The 18183-nt window shown below is 42.0% G+C and overlaps 1 protein-coding gene across 1 annotated transcript in view; it reads left to right on the top strand.

Moving 5' to 3' along the window:
* The first annotated feature begins 4978 nt into the window (after nt 1-4978).
* Map3k19 (mitogen-activated protein kinase kinase kinase 19) overlaps nt 4979-18183 on the top strand; it is a 32486-nt gene continuing 19281 nt past the window's right edge. The window contains exons 1-5 of the mRNA XM_008832452.1: nt 4979-5078; nt 5865-5980; nt 7023-7135; nt 11363-11450; nt 14854-14926. Coding sequence (XP_008830674.1) covers nt 4981-5078; nt 5865-5980; nt 7023-7135; nt 11363-11450; nt 14854-14926 — 488 coding nt within the window. The 5' untranslated portion in view covers nt 4979-4980. The remainder of the gene's footprint in view (nt 5079-5864; nt 5981-7022; nt 7136-11362; nt 11451-14853; nt 14927-18183) is intronic.

Consider the following 18183-nt stretch of genomic DNA (forward strand, 5'->3'; position numbering starts at 1 on the left):
TGGGAAATGATGGGCCCCAGGAAGCACCCAGAGGACTGCTGTCAGCTTGCTCAGAGCAGGTCCCTGGACATCACTGCCATTTGCACAGTTGCTGTTTAGATCCCTTTAGACCAGTGGCAGTTATTATCTTTATCCTGAAAAGGGAATCAGAGAGCTTACACATTGCATAACATTTAGCTGTCACCAAAGAACTTTAAGAAGAATATTTTGTGCCGGGTGTGGTGACCCAGGCCTTTTAATCCCAGCACTTCAGAGGCAGAGGCAGGCGGATCTCTGTGAGTTCAAGGCCAGCCTGGTCTACATAGTGAGTTCCACGCTGGTTGGGGCTACAGGGAGACCCTGTCTCAAAAAAAAAAAAAAAAAAAAAAAAAAAAGAAAAGAAAAGAAAAAAGAATATTTTGTATGTGGGAGTTGGTGGGTGGGAGTATACATGTCTGCATATGCATGTGAAGGCCAAAAATCAGCCTCAAGAATCATTCCTTAAGTGCCATCCACTTTGTTTTTTGAGACAAAGTCTCTTATTTGCCCAGAGCTTGCCAAGTAGCTTAGGCTGGCTTGCCAGCAAACTCCAGAACTCTATCTCCACCTCCTCAGCACTAGGATTATAAGTGTATGCCACCATGCCTTGAGTGAGTTCTGGAGATTGAACTCAGGTCTTCAAGCTTGCATGACAAGCCCTTTACCAACTCAGCTGTCTCCCTAGCCCAAGAATACATTTTTATTTTTTATTTTCTGTGGATATTATTGAGACAGGATCTCTCTATGTAGCACTGGATGACCTGGAACTCACTATATAGACCAGGCTGGCCTTGAACTGAGAGAGATTTGTTTTCCTCTGCTTTCTGAATGCTGAGATTAAAGATGTGCCCACCACACCTGGTAAATACATTTGTGAAAAATATTTTATTTTCACTTTTAATGATGCACATGTGTGTGTGTGTATTTGTGTACGTGAGTGCAGTGCCCGCCCAAGGAAGCCAGAAGGAGTCAGAGTCCCTGAACTGGAGTTATAGACGATTATGAGCTACTGGACATGGTGCTGGGAACTAATGAATCAGCTTTCTGCAAGAGCAGTACATATTATTTTGTTTTTTGTTTTTGATTTTTTTAAAACAGGGTCTACCTGTAGACCCAGCTGGACTGAAACTCCCTAAGTAGTCCAGGCTGGCCTTGATCTCACAGAGATCCATCTGCCTTTGTCTCCTAAGTGCTAGGATCTCTGCAAGAGCAGTATATGCTGAGCCATCTGTCCAACCCAAAGAATAAATTTTTAAATGCTGCCTTTGAACATTATTGATTCTTTTATTTATAATTTTTACCAATAGTTATTTTTCCCCAAAAAAAATCTTGCAAAATTCTTTGCATAACCAAGGACCTTAATTATTAGCAATTGCTTATTGGTGGCATTGACCTTCAAAGCTACTGTCACATCCAAGTGATCTTCCAACTGAAATAAAATCAATATTGGTGCTAGGAAACAGTTTCCTCTAATCCCTTATGGTAAAGATGTAAACAAAACAAGAAGTGAAAGATATTCTGGTCACATAGAGTTCAAGGATATTTGTAACAAAACCAAAGGAAACTTTCGATTCTTTTGTTGTACTTGATCATAGTCTAAAATTGCCATACATTAGGAACAGAGATAGAAAATTTTCCAAAAGGCAATACATTTTGTTTAATGGTACTTTGGATGTATGTAATTGTAATTTAATCTCTGTTTTCATTCTCTTTCTCTCTCTCTCTCTCTCTCTCTCTCTCTCTCTCTCTCTCCTCTCCCTCCCTTTCTCATATATAGTTTGTTTGACTCCTGAAGATTTAGTGACTGAGTTTTAAGAAAATATTACCTGGGCTAGGCATGGTGGCTCACGCCTTTAATCCCAGCACTTGGGAGGCAGAGGCAGGCAGATCTTTGAGTTCAAGGCCAGCCTGGTCTACACAGCTGGGGCTACAGGGAGACCCTGTCTCAAAAAGACAAAAAAAAAAAAAACTAAAAAACAAAAAACAAAAAAAAAACAACTATTGCCTGGAAGCACATCCAGAGCTTAATCATCAGATGCTAAATTAACGGTGCTGTTGCAAAATGACTCTCAGCTCAAAGCTCTCATATTGGCTCTAGCTAATAATAAACATTGATCTAAGAGGTTTCTTCTCTGAGAATAAAAAAAAAATTAACTAATTCCCACAGCACCCTGCTGAGGTAATATCATTACCTCTATTTTGCCCCTGGAGGAGCTAAAGTAGAGACTATATTGCCATGGTATAAAGTGAGACAGAGATGATGAAAATTAGGGAGTTACTCTGCTTTATAAAATGAGCAATTTGAATATTTTGGCCTTCCAGCAGCTTTTCAGTTCTAAAATGTCTGAATTAAACTTTCTCTGTGTGTGTGTGTTGTACGTGTTCGTGTGTGTGTGTGTGTGTGTGTGTGTGTGTGTGTGTATGTGTGTTCAAGTGTTCATCTGTGTACACATGAAAGCCAGATGTCAATATTGGGTGTATTCCTCAATCTCTGTCTACCTTATTTTTTAGTATTTTATTTATTATTTTTATTTTATGTGTATGAGTGTATTGTTGCATGTGTGTAAGTGTACCCATGTCATGCAATGCGTGCAGAGGTCAGAAGAGGGTGTCAGATTCCTCTGTTACTGGAGTTACTGACGGTTGTTAGCTGCCATGTGGGTGCTGGGAACTGAACCTAGGTCCTCTGTAAGAGCAACCAATGCTCTTAACAGCTGAGCCATCTCTTCGGCCCCATCCACCTTATTTTTTGAGGCAGGGTCTCTCACTGAACCTGGAGCTCACCAATTTGACTAGGCTAGCTGGCCACTGAGCCCCAGTGATCCTGCTGACTCCACTGTCCAGTACTGGGATTATAGGCATGTACCACCATGCCTGGCTTTTTCTAAAGGTTCTGGAGATTCAAAGTCAGGTCCTCTTGCTTGAAACTGAACCATTTCCCCAGCCCAAGTTTTACTTTTATTAAAACATCTAATAGCATCCACATGTCACTTCCATTTTGTCTATATGAATGTAATTAAATTGCACATCTTCTGATTGCAAATCATTCAGTGATGTTCAGGGAACTCTTACTCTTTGTAAGACATTCTACTAAGTGGTTTTCACACTGTATCAGCAATCACTCAAGCAATTCTATAGGAAAACACTAGTATACTGTATAGCAGAACTCAGAAAGTCAGTAAATACAGTTGCCAGAGCAGTAAGATGGCTCAATGGCTAAAAGCTCTTGCTGTGCAAACCTGACAACCTGAATTCTGTCTATCCCTGAGACTCACAGAGAAATGCAACTGAAAGTTGTCCTCTGACTTCCACATGAGCACCATGGCACACGTATCCCTGCACTCACACACACATCATTCACACACACACACACACACACACACACACACACACACACACACACATATATATATATATAAATTTTAAATAGATTGGCCGGATTTTACAAACAAAAGTACAGAGCATCAGTTAAGCATTGTTTTCCTCTTTCCAATCTCTCTCTCTCTCTCTCTCTCTCTCTCTCTCTCTCTCTCTCTCTCTCTCTCCTTCCTCCCTCCCTGTCTAATCCTCCCTCTTCCCTCCCCATTTGAAGTACCTCCATTTTCCCCATTTCACCCTTGATAATACCTGCCTCCTATGGTACCCCCACCCCTTGAGCTCCTTCTGATCTTCTTTAAGGGAGTGATTCTAGATAGGCTGACTATACCCCAGTTGATAAACTTGCACTGAGGGACATCTGAATACACTAACTTGACTCGATAGACCTTAACATAAATGCATGAAATCTGGTGGCAGGGGAGACTGGGGGAGGGTTTGGATGGGGGAGGGGTATAAAGATGATCTGTATGAAATATACAAAAATTCAACTAAAAATATAACAGAATGGTATAGAACACCCAGCTATATTTGACATATGAGCTGCAGAAGTGAGCACATTGTTTGAATTTAAAATAAACAACAATTTATTTTAGTGTTAAGTATGTGCCAAATGAAAATCACTAATTGCTCATCATTTAACTCTCATCCCTTATTTTATCAAGGTGATTTTTTTTTCCTGTGTGTGTTTGTATGTACATGTGTGTACAGGTGGAGGACAGCGGAGACATCAGGTGTCTTCATCAATCACTCCCTACCTTATTTATTTGTTTGGGGTTTTTTGAGACAGAGTCCCTCATTGTCCTGGAGCTTGCCACATAGGCTAGGCTGGCTGACTGCCATACTCCAGGGATCTGCCTGTCTCTGATGTCACAGTCCTGGGATTACACACACAAACTGCCTTGCCCAACATTTTATAGGTTCTGGGTATAGAACTCAAGTCCTCATGCTTGGTCTTCATGCATTTTACTGCCTGAGCATCTCTATAACACTGTCAAAGTGGTTTTTGTCTTTAAAATTACCTTTAAACAGGGTGTCCCTGATATAATCTACAAATTAGTTAAAGTGGCTAGCTTTGGGACACAGGCTTAAACCCAGGCTTGTCTCTTTCAAGCTTGTGTCTTTCACTATATCAACTCTTTGTCAGGATACATACTGAGAAACAGTATATTGAGGGAGCTGTCTCAGTTGATAAAGTGCTTGCCTAGCATCCATGAAGTCCTGGGTTCTATCCCCAGTACCACATAAACCAGGCATGGTGCTACATGCCTGTGATCCCAGAGTTGGAGGCAGGAGTATCAGAAATTCAAGGTCATCCTCAACTACATAGAGAGTTTAAGGCTAGCCTAGGCTACATGAATCTTTGTCTCAAAAAAAGTATATTAAAGTAAAGGTTGGGGTGTAGCTCAGTGCAGTGCCCTCCCTCAAAAAAAGTTAAATTGAGAAATTATCCAAACAATGAAAACACAAAGATCAGTTTAAGCAGCCATATAGCAAAAACAACAGAAATCAAACCTCTTGTTTTCAAAGGCATCTGAAGAGTCCCTGGATGTAAATTTCCAAAACCAACATGGCCTGACGCCTCTGATGCTGGCTGTGAGAGATGTGGACCTGTTTGAGAGTCTGGACATGTTAACAATCTACAGACCTGCCGAAGTTCTTTCTGAGCTCCTCCAGCATCACGCGTGAGTATGAGCAGTCAGCACCGACAGAAGGTCAGCTAATCCATTGTAATTTACAGAAATCACAAGTAAACATGGATTGTTTTCATATACATGAGAATGTTTTCTTATATTTATGTATATATACATGCATGAACATGTATATATGTATAAATATGTGTGTACACACATGCATGCACACATGAACACACATTGAAGATTCTGGGGACTAAACACAGCATCTCCATGTGCATGTGTGTGTGTGTGTGTGTGTATTATCTGCCCATTTATCATCAGAAAAGTGACTTTGTAACAGTAGGAGATGGACAGATGTTCAAATTGACTATTAATATATCTGGCTCTTGTTTAGATAATTACAGTTTTAGGGGGCATAGCTCAGTAGCTAGGGTGTGATGGTACATGGTACCAGGTGTGATGGTTCACATCTGTTATCTCAGCAAATGGGAAGTAGACAGAAGGATCAGAAGTTCAAGGTCATTCCTGGCTACATAGCTGAGTTTGAGGCCAGCCTATGATTACAGGAATGTACCACTGAACCTGGTTTATGTGGTGCTGGGGATAGAGCACAGGGCTTTGTGTGCACTCCATCAATTCAGCTACATCCCCAGCCCTCTTGTTTAAAATCTTGGGAAATGATCATCCTCTATCTCATTTGTTTTGAAATCATTATTTCCCTAACTACCTAAGATTTTTGTTTATTTGCTGTCAATGGTTTTTCCTCTCATATTGGTTTTCTTTTTTCAACAGATTTAACCTAATAATCTTTGATGCCTGTTTTATTCTCCCCAGAGATCCTAAGCTTTGTGATTTCAGTGGCAAGTCAGCATTATATTATGTGTCACAAATTGAGAGTTTGAGGAAACAGCAGCTATTGGACATCCTGATGAATTCCATGCCTAAACCAGGTAAATATTTCTTTCCATACGTGTATTCCCCAATTTAAAAGTCCTAATTGAAGTCTTTCTTACTGTTTTATATCTGCTTGCTGGATCCATTTATTTACTTTTTTTTTTCATCTTTTTGAGACAGGATCTCCCTGTAGACCCAGCTGTCCTGGAACTCACTATGTAGACCAGGCTGGCCTTGAACTCACAGAGATTTACCTGCCTCTGCCTCCCCAGTGCTGGGGTGAAAGGCGTGCGCCACCACGCCCAGCTATTTATTTATTCTTAAAGATTTATTTTATTGTTTATTTATGTGCCTATGTCTGTATGAGTGTATGGCACATGTATTCGGGTGCCTGTGGAGGCCAGAATAGGGTATTGGATCCTCTGGAGCTGGACTACTGGGAATTCAACTCCCATCCTCTGGAAGAGCAAGAAATGCTCTTAACTACTGAGTCATCTCTCCAGTCCCCTGATGGATTCATTTAAATAAATCAAACCAGTGACTCTCTGAAGCCCAGATCTACATGCTCCAAAAAATGCAAAGTAATCCTGCTCTAAATTCATCTGTGTGTGTGTGTGTGTGTGTGTGTGTGTGTGTGTGTGTGTGTGTGTGTAAGTGTAAGCCAGAGGTTAACGTGAGGTATCTTCCTGAATTGCTCTCCACTTTAATTACTGGGGCAGTGTCTCTCACTGAACCCAGAACTTGCTAATTCTGCTAGTCTGGCTAGCTACCTTGCCTCAGGGATCCCCTGAGTTCACCTCCTAAATGCTGGGATTATAGACAGCCACCACTGCACCCGCCCAGCTTTTACATGGGTGTTTGGGGTCTGAACACTGGTCTTCACTCATGCATGGCAAGTGTCTTGTCTATTGAACCATCTCCCTAGCCTGGCTCTCACATATTTTTTCCTATGAAAATTATTGCCTGAAATTTCATCAGAATGCCAGACGATTATTTCAGGTAAACCTGACAAAATGAAGGTAATTTTAAAACCTAGAAATAGATCTTCCTGTGAAATTGTTGAATCTTATCAAAACACACTTTGTTTCTTTTTGACAGAAAGACATGCAGAATCACTGCTTGACATTTGTCAGGAGACAAATTCTTCCCCAACAGATGTGAATGTTCCCCCAAATCAAAACATCATCTTGCAAAGCATCAGCAGCAGTGAGGTAAGAAGACCCTTTTAAAGAAGGAGAGCAAAGAAAAATATAAAAAATAAACTAAAAACCAACCAAAAAAGAGACAGAGTGAAACAAAACAAAAGCAACAACAAACATCAATGATCTGATCTTCCTACCACTTTGTATTTATTCAATATTCTGTAATAATCATATTTATAAATATGTTATATGAATATAAAACATGTTTTAAATATTTTTATGTGTATGAGTGTATTGCCTACATGTATATAAGTGCAATTGTGTCATATAAAGCCTGTGAAGGTCAGAAGAGGGCATCAGATCCCGCTGGAACTGGAGTGATGGTTGTTAGCCACCATGTGGGTGCTGGGAACTAAGGCCAGGTCCTCTGCAAGAGCAGTCATCTCTCCAGCCCCCTATATATATGTTTTTTGAGACAATCTTGCTATATTGCTAGAACTTACTATGTAGCATAGGCTGGCCTTGGGCTCTTACTCCTCCTACCTCAGCTTTCTAGACTTCCCAGGTATGTACCACCATGGCCAGCTGACTGATTGAACTATTAATGTAATCCTTTAAAAAATGTAAATTAGGGGCTGGAAAGATGGTTCAGCCATTAAGTGCACTGGCTGTTCTTGTGGGTACGTGGGTTGGGTTCCCAGCATCCAAATGGCAGCTAACAGCCATTTACAACTCCAGTTCCAGGGGAATCTGACACTCTCTTCTGACCTCCACAGGCATTGTATGACAGGGGTGTGCTTACATACGTGCAGGCAATACACTCATACACATAAAATAAAAATCAGGCGTGTGCCACCATGCCCGGCTAAACGAAATATTTTTGAAAATAAAAATGTAGGGCTGGAGAGATGGCTCAGCGGTTAAGAGCTCTGACTGCTCTTGCAGAGGACCTGGGTTCAATTCCCAGCACCCACATGGTGGCTACAAACCATCCTTAACTCCAGTTCCAGGGGAATCTGAAGCCCTCTTCTGACCTCTGCGGCATTACACAACACGGGTGCACTCACATACATGCAGGCAATGCATTCATACACATAAAATAAAAATAATAAATAAAATATTTTTTAAAAAATGTAAATAGAAGCTGGGCGTGGTGGCACATGCCTGTAGTCCCAGCATTTGGGAGGCAGAGGCAGGAGGATCTCTGTGAGTTCAAGGCCAGCCTGGTCTACATAGTGAGTTCCAGGACAGCTGGGGCTACAGGGAGACCCTGCTTCAAAAAGACAAAAAAAAATGTAAATAGTTACTTACTTTAGAGAGTGTATATGTGTCTTAGTTTTGATTGCTATGACAAAGTACCACAGACTGGGTAGCTTATAAACAAAAGAAAATTTTTCCTCAGTTCTAGAAGCTGGACAGATTAGATTAGGATGCTGTTTTGTGATTTTTTTTCCTGGGGTGGGAGATGAACAAATGTCTAGTCACCCTAGAGGGCACCAACAACAGACAAAAGAAATGATTTCACTCAAGGCCACTTTAGTGAACCAATGAAGTCACTGAAATTACTTATAAATCATATGTGCAGGATTACTCACAGGAACATGAATGTTTCAAAGGCAGCTGAGTCACCAAAAAGCCAGAGGTCTTTTGAATTCAAGAAAGCTGCATCTCTGGAGCTCTGGGCATGACTTGCAGGCAGCTCCACAGAAGTCTCCTAGGAATTTTTTACTGCTTGTATGACCTCAGGGATGGGTTTCTGAGTCTTATAAGTTTCATGAGCTTCCTGAATCTTGTGTTCCCTTCTCCCTGAAGCAGGGAATGTTTCCCTTCAGAAGTCACTATACAACATATGGTCAGTCCTTCTGTGGGTTCCTTTCTGTGTTGCAAGCTGGAAATCTTTGGTTTAGTCATACTGGCTCTCTGCTGTCTTTTAGAAGGACACTAAGCCCATTGTGAGGGCTCCACCGTCATGACCTTGTCACTTTCCAAAGGTCCTACTTCTTATTACCATCGCTCTGAGAGTTAGCATTTCAACACATGAATCTTTTGTGGAAGGAAAACATTAAATCTATACATAAGTTCTCTCTCTCTTTCTCCCCACCCCCTTTCTGTGTGATAACACAGGAGACTGTGGAGGCTGTATCTGTACTAAATTACGTTCTATGACTTCACTTACTTACAATCTTTTTTTCATTTTTCAGCACTATTTTATTTTCAGTGTAGAGACTTTTCATTTCTCCATATTTTTAACTTTCAATGGTATTTAAATTTTTATTACATTTATTTACTTATGTGAGGGGGCACTTACACGCATGTCACAATGTATATGGAGGTTAGAGGACAACTTTCATGAGTCAGTTCTCTCCTCTACCATGTGGATCCCAGGGATTGAACTCAGGTTGCCAGGCTTGACAGCAAGCATCTTTGCACACTGAGTCATATTGTCGGCCCTCCAATAGTATTTTTTTAAGAAATCTGGTTCTATTCTAGTTCCTATACTTTATATTCTCTCCTCCCCTTCCCTCTGCTCCTTTCTCTCAGTTTTTAGAATCTGGCAGCTACAGTATTTTAAAGGGTCACATACTGGAGTGATTTCCTTAGTTATAGGACTAGGACATAGATGTGCCCTTTAATTTTAAAAACTTTTTTTTTTGAGACAGGTTCTCATTCATCCCAGGCTGGTCTCAAACTCCTTATGTAGCTGAGGATGCCCTTGAATTCCCAATACTCCTGTCTCCACTTCCTAAATGCTGGGATTATAAGTGTGTGCTACTATGTCCAGTTTTATGTGGTGCTGAGGGCATAGAGATGCACCCCCAGTCTGGTTGCAGAAATTTAAAAGCACAAAATCAGTGGTACCAACTTCCAGTGAAAGAACCCATCATCAACAATGGCTTCTAGGGCTGATAAGATGGTTCAGTAGGTAAAGGCACTTGCCTGCTGCCAAGCCTGGAAATCTGAGTTCAACCCTGGGACTCACATGGTGGAAGGAGAGAACTGACACCCCTAAGTTGTCCTCCAGTCTCCATATGTGCATTGGGCACAGCATACACACACACACACACACACACACACACACACACACACACACACACACACACACTCATGCATGCACACAAATAAATAAATGTAATACAAGTAACAATGACTTCTAGAATATCAAGAAGGTATTTCTTCATCAGAGAGTTCAGAGTACTTTTTATAAATCAAGTTGGCATAAGGATTATTTTCTAGAGGGCCAAAAGCAAGTTTAAGTTTTGCCCTATGATGAGATCAAGAAAGTCATCCTAGTGAAAACTGTAATCAGCTTTGCTGCTTGCTTTGGTCCAGGATTCTATCTGTAGCTTCCACAAGGGGCAAGGATTTCCACCCTTGCCATATATAAAGGATGCCCCAGGGAGGTGCTATGGAAAAGATCGAGTTCCTCTGGGGTTACTCACTGTTACAGTGGCCGAAAGATTCTTTCCACTTACCCGTGCAGATGGAATTTGTGACAGCTTAGCATTCTGGATGCTGAAATGATAAAGTAGAAAATATTGTTCTTTGTGACTTCAGCTTTGATCTTTGTTTTTGATTATGCAATTAATCACATCTTCAACCAGCTGAAATTGGTGCTTCAGGAGCAAAACCTTTCCCGTTATTTCAGTCTTAAATACTTGATCCAATTTAAAAGGGAATCCATAGTGTGAAATTTTGGCCTTGAAAAGTCAGCATATACCCCGCCAATGCAGTAGTACACTGACTCACTGTTTTAATGTTTTTTTTTTAATTTTGTATGTGTATATGTCCATATGTATATTTTGTATGCGTGTATGTCCATATGTGTCTATACTTGCACATGTATGGGTGCATGCATGTGGAGGCCGGAGGTCAACCATGGCTGTCATTCCTCAGAAACCTATCTCTTTTTTTTTTTTTTCGGCCTTTTTGAGACAGAGTCTCCCTGTAGCCCCAGCTGGCCTGGAAACTGCTGTGTAAACCAGGCTGGACTTGAACTCACAGAGATCCACCTGCCTCTGCCTCCCAAGTGCTGGAACTAAAGGTATGTGCCACCACAGCTAGCAGGACTTTTACCTGGAGCTCTCTGATTCAGCCAGGCTGGCTAGCCATCGAGTCCCAGGTATCCACTGTCTCTGCCTTCCCAGTGCTGGGATTACAAATGTGTGCCACTATGCCGGGAATTTTAATATGGGTTCTGGATACTGAACTCAGGTCCTCATGCTTGTATGTCAAGCACTTTACTGACTGAGCTGTCTCCCCATCACCTCACTGAACTTTTATTCCATGATCTTACAGGACTCCAACCAAGAGGATGATTGCAGTCTGTCTATATTGGTTGGTGACAGAGATCCCAGTGGTGAAGACTGGCTACGCAGGACAGAAGGTATCACTGAGATAGCAATGGTTGTTTGGGGTTCTTTCAGAAGTGTGCAGTGCAGCTTTGAAAACACAGACAAGCAGCCAGGCATGGTGGTGCCCGCCTTCAATCCCAGTACTCGAGAGCCAGAGGCAGGCAGCTCTCTGTGAGTTCTGGTCTACATAGTGAATTCCAGGACAGCTGGGGCTACAGGGAGACCCTGTCTAAAAAAGAAGAAGGAAAACAAAAACAAAAACAAAAACACCCACAGACAAACAAAGGAAAATAAAATGTAGGGCTGGAAAAGGGCTTGCCCTGCAAACATGAAGCTCTGAATTTAGTCCCCAGAACCTGCATTTTAAAAAATCCTGGTATGGTGACATGTGCTTGTAATGCCAATGCTGGGAAGGGGGAGACAGGCTGATCCTTGGGGCTCAGTTGCCAGACAGCTTAGTCTACTTGACAAGTTCCAGACCAATGAGAGACTCTGTCTCCAAAAACAAGGTGGAGAGCTGGAGTATACTGCTCTTGAGGAGGACTGGAGTTCAATTCCCAGCACCACACTGGGCAGCTCACAACCGCCTATAGCCCCAGCTCCAAGAGATTCAATGCCCACTTCTGGACTCTGTAAGCATCCCCACTCACATGTGCATAGACACACACACAGATACACACATAAACACATAATTTAAAAAAATAACTCTTTAGAAAAATCCCAGTATAAACATGAGGAAGGGGTTAAGAATTCCAACCCCACCTAAGAAAATTGTGTCAATAGATGGCTGCTGGGAAGGCCAGAGACAGTCTCTTTCAAGTATGGGACTCGTGGTAGGCTAACTAGGCTCCAGCGGATGGACCTACATTGAAGGACATTGGGGACAAAATTAGACTCTATAGGCCTTATTTTATTTTATTTTTTTGGTCTTTTTGAGATGGGGTCTCCCTGTAGCCCCAGCTGTCCTAGAAGTCACTATGTAGACTGTGGGGTCTCTCCCTTTCCTTGTGGGTCATTGGCCACCAGTCCGTGAGGACAAAGGGAGCAGAAGTGATGGTCAGGGACAGCCAGTGAGCAATGACGGAAGAAAGCCCTTCCAGGGAGGCAGGTTCAGTGATACAAACAGCTCCAGACTCAGTGAAACAGCTCCGTTTATTCAGTGGGGGTTAGGGAAAATATAGTGTGGAGGCAATAGCCAATGCTTCAGCTGATAGGTGCTCATAGTATGCTTTATTTACATGTGGCAGTAGGAGCCTATCATCCGACTATCAGGCAATGCCTAATTATCATACAGAAAAAACCTGGGGGTAGTTTTTACTCCAGGTAACTATGCCAAAGGTCATGCTCCAAATAAGGTCAGGCATCCGTGCTTGGCGGCACTTTCCAGGTAAGTCAGGCAGGAAGACCCTGCTGAGAAAGGAGCCAACCTTAACAGCAGGGTTCCCCAACAGTAGACCAGGCTGGCCTTGAATTCACAGAGATCCGCCTGCCTCTGCCTCCCAGGTGCTGGGATTAAAGGCGTGCACCACCACACCCAGTATATAGGCCTTAATATATATATTAAAATGAGTGGGGGGCAATAAGGAGAGGAGCAGATGGGGGGGAAAATTAGGATCAAATTACATTGTATGAAAATTGCAAAAATTCAATAAAAAAGTATTTTAAAACTTTAAAAAAAAGTCCTTTATAAACAAAAAACAAGAATAAGATGCACAGTGTCTGAAGAATGGCACCTGAAATTGACCTCTGACCTTGTGTGTGTGCTTACACAGAGAGAAAATAAAAACCACTTATCATTCTGTCATTTCTTTTATGCCTGAATCAGTGAGTCTTGGCGACTTGCCCCTGTCCAGACGGGCCACCCACTCTGACTCTCCTATAGTTCACTCCGGTCCAGCTTGGCCAGCTAGCCTCTGCCTCTTTCCTTTGTATCTAATATCACCCTTCCCCCTCAGAATCTTTCATCAGCTTAAGGAGTCTGTTTGTTTCTAGATCTAAATTTTCCCTTTCGGTCTCAGGTAGCCCCTGAGCTATGGTTCCATTTAAGGGTGAATGAGTGAAGTGGAAAGAAAGCCCTCAAGTCTTTTATTCTCTGAGGCCATAATCCCGGAATGTTCTAGAATATATACTTCAAATATCTAGCCTGTGATATCCTTAAGTGTCCTAGTAGATCACAAGGTGTTTCAAGTTTCTTGCTTCAGAAAACAGTCACTAAAATGATCATATTCGTATATCATCTATTTTCCTATAACCTTTTGTTTGTTTGTTTGTTTGTTTGTTTGTTTGCGACAAGGCCTCACTGTATAGCCTTGGCTGGCCTGGAACTTGCTATGTAGATCAGCCTGCCTCTGCCTCCCAAGTGCTAAGATTAAAGATATGTGCCACCACACCTGGCCTTCCTATAACCCTTTTTTAGATTTATTTTTATTTATGTGTATGTGTCTGTGTCTGAGTGAGTGTATGCCATGTGTGTGTAGGTGCCTGTGGAGGCCAGTAGAAGGCATTGGATTCCCTGGAGCTAGAGTTACAGGTGGTTGTGAGCCACTCAGTGTGGGTCCTGGGAACTGAACCTGGGTCCTCTGCCAGAACAGAACTTCTCTTAACTGCTGAGCCATCTCTCCAGCCCTATCCTACAACCTTCTTAAATTAGATATTTGTTTGAATTGCTTCAATTTCTCCTGGCAATTTCTTGGCTTCTTTTCTCTTCCTTTTCCTTTTCCCTTCACTTCCCTTTTCCCCTTCCCCTTCCCCTTCCTGTCCCTTGAACACGCTAGCTAGGTTCCATACTGGAGGATGACTCCAAACACATCATGAAAGACATCCATCTTCCTTTGAACTTGGCGGTGACCTTGAGCATGTCTCACAGACCCAGCTCAGTTTCTTCCTCTCTAAAGTGAAGGGCTTGAATCACGTGACCTCTACATGCCTTCCAGCTCTGTAATCCCAAGCTTCCCATTTTGTGCAGCATAACACAGTGACCGCATCTTTGAAAAGTTAAAAAATGATCAACTATTACAAGGAAACTACAGTTTCAGATAGGTGTTTCTGAATCAAGCTGTTTCATTTGAGAAACATGAAAAAAACCAAGGTTAGATACATTTTACAGTACTACAGAATACAGCGTTGAGCAATAAAGACAGTAAATAGAGCTATCATTTATTAGTGATAAGTTCCAAATCTGCCACCAAAAAGTCTCACATTTTAAATAAGCTTATAATCTTGTGCTGGGCCACATTCATAGCTATCCAATCTTAGCCACATGTGGTCGTGGGTTGTGAGCTGAACATACCTGATACAACCTGTCATGTGCTGGAGGAAAATAGCTAAACCCTAGCCCCTAGCTATTAAAATAGATTTTAAATAAAATGAAGCACTTTGTGTTCACTGGAGTTCATTGCTTTCTTATTTCTTCTATCCTGTCACCAATTTCCATAGGTGTTGAGATTATTGTGACATTTCCAGGAGAGCCTCCTCAAGAAATCAGTCAAGAAGATTTACAAGAAAGCAAGTAAGGGATATCCTTCCTTCCAGGTACTGGATTGTAATTTAAGCAGAAAATGATGATACTTGTATGGCAACTAAACTTTTTAGTAGTTCAATTCAAATCAGCATTCAAAAGCAAGGATTGCTGGAAATATGGATCAGGGGTTAACAGTGCTTGCTGCTCTATCATGAGGACCTGAGTTCAGAGCCCAGCATCCACACTGAGTGGCTCACAAATGCCCATAACTCCAACTCCAAGGAATCTTTTGTGTCTTCTGGCCTCTTTGGGCATCCACATGAACACATGAACATACACAAATAACAATGAAATAAATCTTTAAAAAACAAACAAACAAGGGTCACAATAAATATTAAGTGGAAAGAGCCAGGTAATAAGTATTATAGGTGTGTGGGCCATATGAATGGAGTCTACTGTAATGACGAGCTCTGCAGTTGTTACTTGGAAGCAGCTGGAGACAATATGTTAAATTAATGAGTGTGTCTGCGATCCCATTAAAGCTTCAGAAATGGGCTGGAGATATGGTTCAGGGGGTAAAAGCACTTGCTGTGCAAGCATGAGGACCTGAGTTCAGATCCCCAGCACCCATGAAAAGACCTGGGCAGAGCTGCATGTGTTCCTATAACCCTAGTGCTGTAGGGAGTAGAGACAGGAGGATCCATGGCACATGCTGGCTGCCAGCCTAGCTCTAGATTCAGTGAGACACCCTGTCTCAAGGGAATGAGATAGTGAAAGCTAGAGTAGGGCACTCAGTGCCCTCCTCTGGACTCCACACTTGTGCACACAGGAAGTGTACCTGCACACACACACACACACACACACACACATCATGTATGTACACACAAACGTGTGCTACAGAAACAGGCTAAAGGTCAGATTTGTCCCCAGGGTCATGGCATATCTACAATATTCCAGAAAAAAAAAAAAACCATCTAAAATAAGGTTCTGTAGCCCTGTAACCAATGTATGATAAGGTTAGTACAGAATTTGAAGATGACCATTGAAAAGTTGTAAAGCAGGGGCTGGAGAGATGCTCATCAGTTAAGAGCATTGACTGCTCTTGCAGAGGACCCGGGTTCGATTCCCAGCACCCACATGGCAGCTAACAACTGTCTGTAACTCCAGTTCCAAGGAGCTGATGCCCTCTTCTGGATACCTTGGGCATTGCATGACATGGGTGCACTTACACACATGCAGGCAATACACCATACAAATAAAATAAAAACAATAAATAAAAAAGAAAAGCTGTAAAACAATATGATAAAATAATCTATGCGCACTGAACAGATGATGGCAAAATGGCACCTGTTTTCTGCGTGATTTGATTCTATTGCATATTTTTTTTTGTTTTGGTCTTTTTGAGACAGGGCTTCCCTTGTAGCCCCAGCTGGCCTGGAACTCGCTATGTAGACCAAACTGGCCTCCAACTCACAGAGATTCGCCTGCCTCTGCCCCCCAAGTACTGGGATTAAAGGTGTATGCCACCATGCCCAGCTTCGAGTTTTTATTATATTTGACAAAAGTATCATTTCACAATGAATTGGAAAATTTTAAAACTGGTCCTTCCAGCACTAGCACTCAGATGTGAGAGGCAGAAGGATGACCACAAGGTTTTTAAAATAAATATTTTCATTAATTAGTTGAGAATTTCATACAATGTATTTGATAATATTCACCCAAAATCGTCCCCTTAATTCTTTCGAGTCACCTCCCTTTCCTATCCCCCAACTTTGTATCTTCTTTTTTAAAAATATTTTATTTATTATTTTTATTTTATGTGTATGAGTGTATTGCCTGCATGTATATGAGCACACCCGTGTCGTACAATGCCGCGGAGATCAGAAGAGAGTGTCGGATTCCCCTGGAACTGGAGTTAAGGACAGTTTGTAGCCGCCATGTGGATGCTGGGAATTGAACCTGGGTCCTCTGCAAGAGCAGTCAGTGCTCTTAACCACTGAGCCATTTCTCCAGCCCCCTGTATCTTCTTTTTCATAATTTAATAACCAATTGAGTCCAATTTGTGCTGTCCATATACTTTTGGGTATGGAGCCATCCACCAGGGTGTGGTCCACCTACCAGGAGTAACAGTCTTAAAGAAAATTGACTTTCCTTCCCCCATATCTCCCGCCATATCTCCTCCATTAGGGATGGAGATGCCTCATGAAACCTTTTTTATTTCCATTGTAGGATGCTGACTGGTTTGATCTCAGATCTTGTGCAGGCAACCACAGCTGCTGTGAGTTCATGAGTGCAGTGATTCTGTCATGCCCAGAAGACACTCTTTATCCCTGGTCCTCCCTCACCTCTGACTCTTACACTCTTTCAACCCCTCCACTTAGATGGTCCCTGAGTCATAGGAAAGGGGTGTGATATAGATGACTCATTTGTGGCTGAGTCACTTGTCCTCTGCATTTTGACCAATTGTGAGTTTCTGCATTAACCACCATACCCTGCACAAAGAAACTTCTCTAACAAGGTCTGAGAGCCACACTAATTCTTGGTAGAAAGATATAAATTTAGAGGGCAGTTTGATACTGCATCCATTTAGCAAACTAATAATAGTTAAGTTCACCCCAGAGGCCTGTGATTCATGGGTTCTCAGCCAGATTTGCAGTACCAGGCATGTGTTTTCTCTTGTGGAGAGGATTGATTGATTTAAAGCCAATTAGAAAGTGGCTGGTTACCTCAAAACATTCGTGCCACCATCAAAGAATAGTAGCTGAAAGTTTAAGGACAGCCTGGTTTACACATTGGGTTCCAGGTCAGCCAAGGCTATAGAGCTGTTGTGGAAATTCCTTCCCTGGAGAGAATAAAAAGATAAGGAAGATAGGGGAAATGTATTGGTTAGCTTTCCATCCCTGTGACAATATACTTGATACAATCAACTTACAAGGAGGAGAGGTTTATTTTGGCTTGCAGTTTTAGAAGTTTCATCCCATAGTAACTTTGGTTTTGTAGTTTTTCAGGGTATGGTAAGGCAGTACTATTACTGGAAATATTGGGGTGCCTCTACATGATTGCCTGATAATATCATGGAAATTGGGGGCCCTCCTTGGAGTTCTTAGTCTCATTAATAAGAGAATTAAAATGGACTCAAACTGAAGCTCAAGGACAGTTTTATTAGAGTTTAAAAGGAAAAGCCCATTCTGACAAACTGTAAATGTTGGTAGCAGCCTGGAGGAGGAGAATGGAGAAGGGGAAAACGCCATGCTGTTTGAGTTAGGCTGGCATGGAGGTCAGCCATGTACCTGGTGGGAAGGGGA

The sequence above is a fragment of the Nannospalax galili genome, unplaced genomic scaffold, assembly GCF_000622305.1.
Source record: "Nannospalax galili isolate Female #2095 unplaced genomic scaffold, S.galili_v1.0 scaffold995, whole genome shotgun sequence".
NCBI lineage: Eukaryota > Metazoa > Chordata > Mammalia > Rodentia > Spalacidae > Nannospalax > Nannospalax galili.